This window comes from Corapipo altera, unplaced genomic scaffold (genome assembly GCF_003945725.1).
Source record: "Corapipo altera isolate COAL_440 unplaced genomic scaffold, ASM394572v1 158, whole genome shotgun sequence".
NCBI classification, from domain to species: Eukaryota; Metazoa; Chordata; class Aves; order Passeriformes; family Pipridae; genus Corapipo; species Corapipo altera.
The window spans coordinates 862,140-875,150 of record NW_020884977.1 but is presented as its reverse complement, the minus strand read 5'-3'; the positions used below and the strand labels follow the sequence as shown (position 1 = coordinate 875,150).

The 13,011-nt window shown below is 40.7% G+C and overlaps 1 protein-coding gene across 3 annotated transcripts in view; it reads left to right on the top strand.

The window, feature by feature from the left end:
* The window catches only part of ZNF804A (zinc finger protein 804A), a 168,101-nt gene that overhangs the window by 129,232 nt on the left and 25,858 nt on the right, over window positions 1-13,011 (top strand). For all 3 annotated transcript variants that reach the window (XR_003531289.1, XM_027665543.1, XM_027665544.1), the window contains one exon: window positions 12,739-12,869. Coding sequence is in view for 2 of the 3 variants with exons in the window: in XM_027665543.1 (XP_027521344.1) it covers window positions 12,739-12,869 (131 nt within the window). In the remaining variant the exon portion in view is untranslated. The remainder of the gene's footprint in view (window positions 1-12,738; window positions 12,870-13,011) is intronic.

The window sequence follows — 13,011 nt, the reverse complement described above, 5'->3', positions numbered from 1 at the left end:
ACAGGACAACATGAAGTGGGTCGTGTGGATTACAGCCCATTCTAAGTAGTCTCAAATCAGAAATCAGATCAGGTGTTGGTGCTGTGTGATGTTTTCTTGGAGCTGCTTCACACTGACTCGATTTTACAGGCAGAGTTTGAGGGACAGGCTATTTTGTATTGCAACTGGGGCCATACAATAAATGTGAGGTCAGAGCCAGAAATGGTGTATGGGTCTCCTGATTGTCTTTGTTTGAAGCCTGTCTGTCAGTGGAAGATATTTTAATGTGTAGATATTTGTATTAGAGGTAAGACTCCAAGTTTTGTTCAGAAACTTTCTAAGCTTTGGAGCTTGACAAGTTTTCTAACCCTTTTTGAGTCTTTCTGTGACCATGCAGTTGCATCCTGCACAAGCAGACACAAAATGGTTTTGGGGGATGACAGTTTGGTGAATGAATTTGGGACTTTCATAAAGGATGAGTCACTTTGATGCCGGTAAGAGAGAGAATTCCAACAATAAATCCAAGATGTATGGAGAGAGAAAAGTGGTGTTCTTCTATCCTTCTAAAGTGGTGTTCTTCTAAGCATCACCTGTGGCAGTTTTGTAGAAAATGGGTAAGGATGTTGCAGGGAAAAACAAGTCCCTTATGAGGTTGGGTTTTTTTCCAATCCCTGGGCTGAGGGCACTGCAGCATACTAGTAAGGAATCTTGGAGCAGGAATGTGTGAACCTTAAGTCAGAAGTAAAATTTTGAGACCAGCCTACTTTAAGGGATGTCATGAAGACTGAGAGCAGGTACCTGAAACATCTGTGTTTCCATGGGAGATAGCTTGTGGAGAAAACAGCCAAATTTTTAGTAGGACAGAAGGAAGTGTCATCATTTGCCTCTTGATTTTTATAGCTATCCATAGGAAAAGAAGTATATAAAGAAATTTGAACCCAAATTTGTGGAAAGGTTTTCCTCTGGTTTTCATTTTTTTTTTTTCATTAAAAATGCCCACAAGATTTTGTAGAAAGAAAAAGATTTGTTTAGACAAAAATGAAAACCCATCTACTCTGATGAATCAGAGCCAGAAAAAAGACTGATCACTCACAGAGTTCTCCTGCCAAATTAAACACCAACAAAGATACCTGTTTCTGTTCAATAGTGTAAATCTTGTGCAAAAGTAGAGAATCTGGTCTGCAAATACTTATTAGTTGTGGAGTGCTATAGCAGTGCTTGTGTGGTGCTTGAGGTAAGGGGTTTGTTTGCAGGGCTGGCAATTCTGAGAATAAGATTCTTTGGGGATTTTTCCTGGTCTTTGTAACAAGAGCAGGCAAGGGTTTCGTAGCTCTCATCACCAGTTCTTAGTTGCTGAGCACTTTTGTTTGTTTCTTTGAGTTTGCTGTGAAGACAGTAAAGCACTTCTTAAACTTTTGCAAACATACAGTTACCTTGACCTTGAGATGATAAAGCTTCTGCTCTTGTTTTCCATTTTCTGTGGCAGTGTTTTATCCAAAAATGCCTTCACATGGAGTGTAGACATTTTAAATCAGTCTTCTGCTGAGATACACAGAAGGTCCACCTACTTAATTGCCCCTGTTATTTATGTACCAGACAGATAGCTTTTTATGGGCTGCTTTTTCTTCTTTTCATCAAAGCTTGAGCTTGTAGCAGTTCAGGTTTCAGAGTTCAGTGCTGTAGGTGGTGCTCTGGGCTGTCTTCCTTGTGCAATGCTCACCTCTATCAAACCTCTGTCATGAAAGTGGATGTAGTCCTATCCTTGCTGTTATTATCAGTAAGAAAAGGTAAAACAGGATAATGTCAGCGTTCCTTGGAAACTGCTTTCTACCTTTAAGAATGTGGACTGAGATTTGGGTAATTTCTGTTCCCTAATGAGCTTTACATTATTAGTTAATTGTTGTTTTTCTTAATTTCCTGGTGATTCTTAATCAGGGGCAAATCATCTCCTGGTAGGTTCATATCTGACTGAGGGAAAGGAACGTTGCCATAAATTGCTTCTGGGTGATATTAAAACAGAAAGCTGGACCTGCTGTACCCATCATCAGCTCTGTTGTGGTGAGAGCAGGGTACCTGGCCAAACACCTTCTGCAGTGACATGGGAGAAGGAAACACACCCCAAGTGCAGAGCCAAGGATTTGTTGTTGGTTTAGCTTGAACTAAAGTCCTAACAGCCCACTGAAAGAATTATTAATAGGCCAATTATAATGGCCTAATGGCACTTACAGTCCAGATTATTTAATTATAAGAGCTCATTCCTGATAACAATACAGATCTAATAAGCTTTCTGCTGTCTGATTATTGTCTGGTGTTACGATCCTCCTGAAGAAGAAAAGGGAGGTGTCATTACAAGTCATCAGCACCATGAGTTTTTCATGTGCAGGAGTATGATGCTGATATCCGTGGTTTCCTCCACCATTTTGCCAGGCAGAAGGTGAAGTTAGCGTCAATAGTGTCTTTTTCCTCACTCTGAGGTCCACTTGGGGACTTTTTTATGTGTTTACTAGCACAAATATGTGCTCCATTTACTTTCTTTTCCTTCAGTGGTTCACAATATTGTAGTCAAATTTGCCATGTATGTTTTTCTCCAAGGAGTCTGCGTGTATAGCAACAAAGGTTGACTTAGGGATAACAAAGATTTTGTCTGTGCCAGTTAGCTGTGGCTGTGAGATACGTGTCGAAATTTGCAAAGGCTCGTTCTTGTCCCAGTTTTCACTGGTCAAATTTATGCTCTTTGAAGCAGCTTGTCATGGTCCTGAGATAATCACTGGCAAGGACCAGATCCTGCTGATGAGAAGCAATTTGTGAGCAGAGGCTTTGAACTGCTCAGTGATCCAATATAAAACTGATATGAGAAACGGATTTTGATTTAACTCTGACTAACTAAAATAAAGAGCTTGCTTTGAGGAAATTCATGTCTCTCCTTTAGCCAATCATAGCCATTAGTGTATCCTTCAAGGGTTATGGCAAATAACCTTTAGAGGACCTGACTGTAAATATTAGTTCCACATTTGAAGTCACTGTGCACATTGCAGAGATTAGAAAGATTTGGTAGGTTCATTTCGGTCTTTGTGGCAGTCTTTCCTAAAATGTCAGTGACCAAAGAGGCTGAAACCAAAAAATATAGACTAACAATGTCTGCTTGCAATTTTTAATTTGCCTTTAGAAAGGGTATTGTGTCCTCCTTCAGTAAGGAAGGAGGAAGAATCAGAATAGCAGCAGGATCCTACAGAGAGCTGCAGTGCTGGACACACAGTGAATCATCTTGACCACAGTGAAAATCTGCTAAGTGACAGTGGACACTGGTTGGTGTTGGAGGTTATTGGAGTGTAGAGTTGTTGGATGGAGTCTCAGAGAACTCAGAGGTGCCCCGTACGTTATTCATGCAGAAAACAGCAAAACAGTCTCAAAATGAGCAAAAAAACCAACTTTAACATCTGAGCCATCCAATGCTTGTGTGTACCATCTATTTTGTGGCCTAATCATTTCCCACTGGAAAGCCATGCTAAAGGGAAATCAGTTTTTCCTCTCTGAAAAAGTTGTAGAGGTGATCTTTCTGTGATAGTTGTTGGTGCTCCTGATAAATGGTTTATGGAATATGAACGTTACACAAACAGGAATTTTTCCATTAGCTTAGAGCTTTGTGGATGGACTTGAGATGAGGTGTCATGGAGCTCTCCTTATTTGTGCATGGGAACTTGTAACTGGCCAGAAAATAAAGAACAAATCAACACATTTCTCATTCAGTGCCTGGTGGTCACCTGAAAAGATCAGGAGGCTGTGCCAAAATCAGTGTTTTGGTTGCAGCAGAACAGTCAAGCTTGTAAATATTGTGTATGTGATGCTCAGGAAGATTATTCTGGATGTATAAACTTCACTGCTGGAGTGAAAGGAATAGTGGTGGACAGTGCTGTGGGACCAGGGAATGGCACAGGATGTCTGAAACAATCCGTGCTGGGCTGTCCCTCCAGAGCAGGGAAGAGGAGCTGTGGCAACTGAGGGCAGCCCCACACTTCCAGCCACTTGAGTCTTTCCAGAGGGGTGGAGTTAAACCGTTTTCTCTAACACTACTGGGAACAGACCATTTCTTGACAGGATTTAAAACATGGCTCGTGGGTTTGGGTTTTTTAATCATAATCCTAAATGGTACAGGAGGGGTTATAAAGGTGTAGTGATCCTTAAAGAAGCAGTGTGTACCAATCTTGTCTTTAATCTTTGTGACCGAAGGAGCTTCCTTAGGTGTTGCTGAAAAATTTCATGGTGAATTTGAAACCTCTTCTCTCCCCGAGCTCACCAAGTGTTTTCCCACTGACTTTAAGAAAAGTAGAATTAGGCCTAGAATTATTAAAATAAATTCCATTAAACTAGAGTCTAGCATATGTAACCACTTTCCAGATTTAGAAGCCTGTGTCAGCTTCACGTTCCTTTCATTATCTGGTAAAGTTAATTTAATAGGTGAGATGCTAATTCTGTATTTCTGTGTTGTTTCCTTTGGTCTTGTCCTTAATATTTATGGAGTATTCAGCTGATTTTTGCTGAAGCTAACAAAAAAAAAAAATCCTACAGCTTGCAATAAGATCAGGCTGTTACACACGTGGCCAGTAGCTATCACAGTGAAATATTCAGTGTGCAGCACTCAGCAATTCTGCAGGCTTAAAACAATGTTTTTGCACAATGGCTGCACTGCCATTGTGACATTTAGCCTACTTGAGAAAGCACAGTTATCTTAAAACAAAAGCAACAGAAGTCTTAATTTATGCTCCACAAGCTGTTATTTGTCAAAGTCGTGGAGCCTTGTTCCTGTGTAGGGCTGGTGCTATCTGGATCCTGCAGCAGGGGATACTGGAGAGGGGCACAAATGCACAGGATGGTGTCAAATGAAGTGTGAGAAGAGCATTAATCATCACATAATGAAGTATGTGTTTGTTCCTGGCAGATAACTTCTGAAAGAAAAGCGTTAAAAGGAATAGAAAGCTAAGGAATTTCTTTGCCCTTCTTTTTTCCCCTCAAGAGTAATTAGTAAGATATTCATCAAAGACAACAAGCTTTCATGTATCTTACAGGTGCAAGTGTGCAAAATACTTAATGTTCTGATTCTCCTCATGATTTTGAAAACAATTTTTTTTATAGGTTTTGGTTTTCATTTTAAACTCAAGTTTAATTTCTTTTTCTCCCCATGAACTTATATAGGAAAACCTAACTAAACTCAGGACACTTTACAAGATTCTTTATATACACAAGTATTTAGTCTCAAAAACTAATTGTGTATCATGAAAAATAATTTCAGCTTTTATATTACCAAATAAGAAAATACCAGTATGAATTTTCAGTTGCAGAACATAACACATATATTTAATATGTATTGGTGTGTCCTAAATGTAAAAGCTGGCTCAACAGCTCTTTTTTGCAGACTGCACAACAAACTATACTACTGAGTGTTGTTCAAGTGTGCTCATGAGCAAGTTACAGTTGTTTGTGAAGATTTGCATCATATCAATTCATTTAAAGTTAATAAAAAAATCTTCCAAATCATGAAGAATCTCATCTTCTCATCACCTGCCTCCCTTTGGGCCCATGATGGGCAGGCAAAGCAATCCCAACCTTCCTTTCCTCTTAATTAATCCCCACTTTCTTCACAGTCTGGGATGATGCTTATGACAGTGCTAGAAAAAGAGCAGTTTCACTTCTGCTGAATCTACCTATTCAGCAATTTTCTGGGCTCCAAAGACTTGCTATTTTAAAATCCTGCATATATCTCTGTGTTATTAAAAGACCATCAGGAGGGTATGGCTGCAATTTTGTGGTAGAAATAGGAGAGGAAAAGGATTATTCACAGCCTGCATGTTCCTTGTCATCTGGAGGGCTTAATATCTCATCATACACAATGTGGTTCTGTTGCTAATTTGTGGAGCTCTTGGTATTTAAGAAAAGGTTTAAATTCTGCAGCTTAAAGTGCAGCTGGAGGTGGAGTTAGTTAGAAACAGTTCATAACTTGCAACAAAATGGAAGTTATGGATGAGCCAGCAATAGATCCATGTTATTTCATAAATAAAAATAAAGTGAGTGGCCAGGGTGCTCCATAGGCTGATAAGTGAGGAGGTAACTCACTGCAAAAGATGGAAATCTTAAAACACAACAGTCTTAAAACGGTTGGAAGGAGTCGTTGGCTTCTTGCTCGCCGAGATCGAGTAAAATGGGTTTTTTTGGTGTTCAGTTCTTGAATTTCTGCAGGGCTGGAGATTCCTCAGCCCCCTCCTGGTGAGGTGTTCTGGTGCCATATCACCCCAGCAGGAGGCTTTCCCTGGCACTAGTCGGCAGCTCCCCATCAAGTGATAGTAGGCTGCTGGTAAAATTACCCCCCTGTGAGTCCTCTCTTTCAAGAACATATTATAGCAATTAAGTCCACAGTGGCAGCATGAAAAAAAAAAAGCAAAAAAAGTCTATTAATTTCTTTCTTAGCCTGCTTATTTGGGTACTTGAAATGCTAATTTCATTGAGAAATGTTAACGTTTCTCCTTTCTGTGGAAATACCTTGTCTTGCATAGCTTCTGCTAGGGAAGGCCTGTAGCACTAACAGGGGAAGACCTTCTGCTGTTATAATATCTTTTTCTGGAAGCTTTAATTTTTTCTATAATCTTTACAAGGGGAGAATTTTTTTTTTTAATAATAATATGAAAGATCCTGTCATGAAAAGTAGGTAGAATTGCAGACCAGAGCATGAGTGAGGAGATGCTGCCCCGCTGTACTGTGTGAAGTGGAGGGGCCTCCAGATGCAGAACAGTAAAATATATACATGCCCAACAAACCACCAAAGACAGCAGGAACATTTTACACCTTGGATAAGCAATGTTTTCTGCTTTAAATGGCGTGTTGCAGTTGCCCATTTGAGCATTTCCAGGTGTTACAGGAGCTGTGATCTGTTCAGTTATTATTTATAATTGATTAAGCTTCTTGTGAAAGATCCTAATCTGGTTTGGTGTGACAAGTGCTTATCTAATGAGTGTGTTGTCACTGTGTTTGTCATACCATAATTCACACAAAGAAGCAATAAACCATCTCAGTTAACAGGGAGTTATATCTACAGCACTCATGCAGTATTCAGAGACAGGGGAATATGCACAGCTTCTAGAATAATCACTGGCAGCTAAGAAATATTAATACTCATTACATATCATACAGATTTAAAAAAAAAACAAGCACAAAATTGCTTTATTAAAAGCATGTTTTATGTCATATACAGGTTTAGAGGGAAAAATATTTAATTTGTTTCAAATAAATCCAAAGGCTAATTTTATGCCACTTTCATGACAGCACTGGACTACCAAGCCATGTTGCCCATGTTTAGTTAATTAACAAATTTTTGAAGGGCAGGAAGGAGCTGGGGTGGACTTCCAGCTCCTTTCAGGGTGCAAATGGAGTTACAGAAAGCACAGGAGCTGGGGAAGCTCCTCCTGACCTTGGGACACACGTGTAGGACTGACTATCCCATGTCTTCATGGTCCCAGCCTGTCACTGGCAGGGCAGGTGAAGCAGGAGCAGGTTTGTGCCTTGCTCTGCTCTGGCAGGTTGGTCCCCAAACTCAGCACCTTTGAGTATCTCATAGTTAGGTAGCAAGAAAAGGAGGTTTTATTTTGATGAGTTATCTCCAAAAGCTAACAGTCACGTAAATTAATGATTTAGTGACTACTGGGAATACAGTCATTTTTCCTGATGAAATAAAAAGAAAATAAAGCAGCAAAATTTGATGTCATGGCTGTTAAATTCTGTAATTTTATACTTCCATCGATCAAAAAATGAATTTATGGTCTCCGTATTTTCAGCATTGTAAAAGTCTGCGTAATTTAATTGTTAATCTAAGGTCAAAAGTGAATTAGCATAATAATACCTGAACTGCACTGCCCTGAAATCCCCTGATAGGCATCTTTCTGACTCCTGCTATTATAAAACTGTTCCCATTGGTTCTTGACCCTATTAAAGTTGTTCCTAGATAAGCTTTGCAAGGGTAGTGTGTGAGAGCCTCTCTGAATAAGCAGTCCTTAGATGATGCCATTGTGATGGGGGGTGGCTGTTTTTTATGTGAGATATTAAGGCTACAGAGAGAGCCTCTGTTGAGCCTGTATCAACCCTGATGCTTGTTATGATCTCCCCCTTGTTTTCACAAACTTTGTTAGAAATTTCACTGCTTTTCTTCAGAGTCCATTCTGACAACATTAAATTATACGTTCAAAGATATAAAATTATTTGAGGCTGGGTTTTTTTTCCCCTCCTCATAGTATTTATTGTATTTGGGTACATTGTGTTTTACTATTCAGCCTTAATGTGCTTTTGCTGTCCTAGGTATATTTATTAATTAAGGTCTTCTCTATGTTTTAAAAGCCTGTTAGTTTTAGGTGCTATTGTTACCAGTGCTTAAATCTTGAGTTATAAAAAAAACCAAAACAACCAGATCCAACAGCCACTTAGCAAGGTGGCAAAAGGCTTGTAATAGTGATGTAAGAAGTGCATTTAATGCCATAATGTATCTTTGGTTTTGAGAGGCTTTGATCCAGGGAGGTTTTTCAGGCACCTGGCTCTGGTAGCAGAATCTGGTCTTGTGGTTCTTATATTATAAAACGCAAGGGAGAGTTAGGAAACTTTTTGAAAAGCACTGTGCTGAAATGAACTGTCTAATGTGGTAAATGGGGAAATGAGGGCAAAGGTGAAGTGACCAAAAATGGGGTCCTCTTGGAATCCACTTGGGATTCCTTTGATTTTTGTGATGGTTATCTTCCACAGGGAGTCTGGCAACACCACAGCATTATGCCTCTGAGTGAAATGCGGCCACACCTGAGTTTGGACCTCACGTGGCCGCCTCATGTATAGTTCCATCCTGTAAATCTTCCTTTTCATCTGGACTCGCAAACCGCAGCTCAGCACGATGCACTGGGTGTGCCGTGGCTGAGTTTTTTTTAAAAATAGGTGGAATATTTCTGCTTCAGACCCGGTGCTACGGTTAGATTGGTTAAAATAATCCAGCTTGTGGCCCAGAGAAAGCAGCCCAGTTGCAGGATCACGTTGCAAGGCTGGAGCATCGGGGTCGGGCTCCCCGTTGCCGCGAGCTGGGCGAAGTCATTTGCAAAACGATGGTTGGTCTGTGCTCTGCACCTTCAAAGTGGCAACACGGTGTACCAGGATAATGATGAAGGCATGCAGGTTCTCTTGGAGAAATGTCAGTTAATTATTCATTGTGAGCTGTTTGTTGAACTCTTGCTTGCTGGGTCTCGCGTGTTTTGAACTGGTTTGGAAGCCGAGCAAAATACAGGAGGGAATCGAATGCTGTATGTCTGCCTGCTAATTATTTGCTTACTGATCCGTGGAAAAAACCCAAACATAACAGGCATTAAACTAGGTATTGAAGTTAGCATTAGAGAATAGCTCTGCCACATGGAAAGGCAGAAAAACTTTTAAGAAAAAGCTGTTTTGTAGGAATAAGTTGCGCTTCGTTTTTATCGCAGCTGTTTACTTTGAACAACTTTTGGGGAGTCCTTCTGAAGCTCAGAATGCATGGACTAATGGTGTTTTATGTATAGTTGGGTAGTATCTTATTTTCATTTGCATAATTCAAGTGAAACCAACAAATTGCAAATAAGGGCAGCATAAATGCAGTGCCAGCAATCCCTAGCATGACCAAGTGCAGCAGGGGAATGCAGGTGGGGATAGTTGATCAGATGGTTAAATAAAAACAAGTGGAAAATAACTACAATATTAAAAAAAAAAAATGGGGAGGCATTTGCTCATTTAAGTGACCTTTTATTTATAGGAAATGGAATTTTTTTGAAACCTCAAACCAGCTTGCACCGGCTGCATGTTTTGCGGTTTAGAACTAAGAAAAGTTCCACTTAGACACATGCACTTGGAGAATAAAGTCCTTGGGAGTAACCAAGGTAATCCTTGCAGATCGTTAAAACTCTCCATGAAAAAGATTGAGATACCAGTTGTAAGGAAAAAAAACCCAAACCAAAGCACATTGTTAAGCAGTTTATCTGCAAAGGGCCAGTTTCCCATACAGGAAAGGGTTGGTGTGTCTGACAGGAGGTCTGACAGAAGGGGAGCTCTGGAACGAGCAGTTCTCCAGAAGAGGAGAGCAGGCAGTCTGACGTGAAGACTGTGCACACAAAACTTGTGCCAGACTCCTCTGTCTTAACATTGACACCTACTTAGAGCCACCCAAGGAGAACAATTTAATTACCTAAAAATTGTGAATGGTTCCCCCCTACCAGATCTGGTATGTGCTAAGCTGATAACGACTGGTCGGGGAGATGAGAGGCTCAGATCAGTGGAATGATGGTTGCTTAGCAATTCCAGGCAAGAAATGCATCTCCCCTTCCTCCAAGATCACATGAGATACTTTTGCCAACACCATCCCTGTTCACTGTGAGCAAGACCCTGAAACATGGAGCTGTGTTAACTTCAGCACTCCTGAGGGCATGGAGTCCTCCTAACTTTCATCAGCAGGAGGACTAAAAGGGGTCAGAACTGGTCAGAATCAAATCACTTCTTACAATCGTTCTGGTAATTATAGAAAAGTACTGCTGCTGGGAGGTGGTTATGGATTTGTATACACCTCAGCTGCTCCTTTTTAACCTTCTGAGAAAGCACTCTATTATCTTCCTTTTCTTCTCTTGCTTTATCACCTGCTTCTTTCCTTAGGCGTTGGAGGGGGAATAAAAAAAACCCTGAAAAATTATTGAGCTTCACAAAACGCACTGAAATCCTCTCTCTGAGTGCCAAGGGCTGGAGGTGGGGAGGGGAAGGAGCAAACTTCATCCCTTCTCTCATGTTCTGAGTACTCAGAAGTTGCCTATGAAATGAAGTACTTGGGGTTTCATAAGTGGCTAGTGGGGAGCAGGGTCAGTATCGTGCTATCTTCAGGAAAACAGGAGTGCACAGCGGTAAGAAGTGTTCTACAAAGGCACTTCACATTTCAAGTATTCTTTTTCTGGGGAAAAAAAAGTTATCATACATCTAGTTTTGAGTGTATTTATAGCTTTATAATGTGTTAACAGAATAAAGCAAATTTCTGTAGCTCTATCTAGAAAATACAAGTGGAGGAAGAAGTGATTACATTTCAGATTATTTCTCTCTATCAAGGATATCGAGTTATTTGGAAAATAATGCAAAAATTGAAAATAGAGAGTATTGTTTATTTTTTTCTTCAAGTTTTCTTTCTCAGCACGTTTCTCCATATTTATTTCCTGCCATTAAATGGACTGCCAAGGTTGTATTAGCATCGTCCAAAATGGGAAAGATGAATTCAGCGTGTAAACGAATCACAGAGTATCTCAAGTTGGATGGGACCCATAACGATTATTGAGTCCAGCTCCCTGCCCCTTGCAGAACCACCTAAAACTAAACCATGGGACCAACTCTGTCAGCTGTTGCCAGGCTTGCTGCTGTGCCCACTTGGCAGGGAGGTCTGTTCCAGTGACTGCCCACCCTCTCAGTGAAGAGGTGAATGATAGTATGTGAGGGGTATTTTTCTGTGAATAGGGAAAATAAAAATTCACAAAAGGGGTGAAATCAAAAAAATTGAGAAGGAGCAGGAGAACAGTACTGGTAGAGTTCTGCAAACTCTGTGTGTATTTATGATGTGCCACCAGCAAGAAGAGAAGTTTGGAACTACTGCTTTTTTTACAAATCAGTGTGGCCCCTGTCCATGGCCAGTCATTCCCACTTGGACACTAAAACAGGGGCAGGTTGCTGGATTCCTCCCAGAATCACGGAATTACCGTCTCCTAAGGTGATGTCATCTGACTGTGAGCCATAATTGGGACACACTAAGCACCAACAGGGTTTGGGACCTACTGGAGCAAACATGACAGCAAAAATTAGGGAGGTCTCTGTGTACTGTCTCTCTGTGATATAAAGAAAATGATATTTCCTTTTCATGTGGAGAATCAGAGCTGTGCACTTTCATTTCCCTCCAAAGAAAAAGGCTGGACTTAAAATCAAATGAGATACTGGATTGATCCTCAGTATCTACTTAACTGCTGTGTCAGACTCCAGCATGAGCAGGAAACAGAAGCTTCTTCAAAGGGACAGTCTTCCCATTTCAAAATACAAGATTTCTCTGACCATTACGTCCCTTGGGGATCCCTGCTGGGACAGGACCCTTTAACATCTTTAATAATGACCCAGATGGCAGGACAGCAGACTCTCAGGAGCTTTGCAGATGTTAGCTTGCTGAGAACATGGCAGGGCAGGTCCAGAGGGACCTTGGTAAGCTGGAGAAAAGGGCTGACAGGGACCTCCTACAGTGCAGTGGTGACAAATGTGATGCCATCACCTTGGGCAGAAAAATTCATGATTTAATACAATCTGGGGGTTCAACAGGCTACAGAGCAGTTTTGCAGAAAAGTTCCTGATGTGGTCTCATTTTTTATTGATATCTCAAAAAGCAATTAAGCTGCAAGGAAGGTTTTAGGGAAAAGTCATGAGCAAAATTCTGGATGAACATTGCCACATCCTACTGAGGATGGTCCACATCATCACAAAAGCTGCAGTAAAATTTTCTGGGTTATTTCTAACCTAACTAACCTGTCTCTAGCATCTCTGTGTATTTTGGTTACTCCCTTGAAATGCTTAAACTTATTGAATGGGTCACTTTGGTTAGGTTCAAAAATAATTCGTGCCTTGAGCGCTTACCAGCGAGTAACTGGCAGTGTAAATGTTTCTCATCCTTGGTTTTTTTTACATGCATTATGTGACTGTTTCTTGCAGAGACTGAAGGAACTGAAACACAGGGAGTTTGCACGAAATGTAGCATCTAAGTCACGAAAAGATGAAAGAAAGCAGGAGAAAGCCCTTCAACGCTTGCACAAGCTGGCTGAGCTAAGGAAAGAGAGAACGTGGTAAGTGCATGGCAACTGAAACATAAAAAATATTTTAAAATAAGCCCTCCACCGTTAACTGGTGCTGTGGGATGCAGGGTGTTGGAGTCCCTTGGCTGCAGCCCCACACATGTGTTTTTATGGCATTTTGGAAACTGTATGT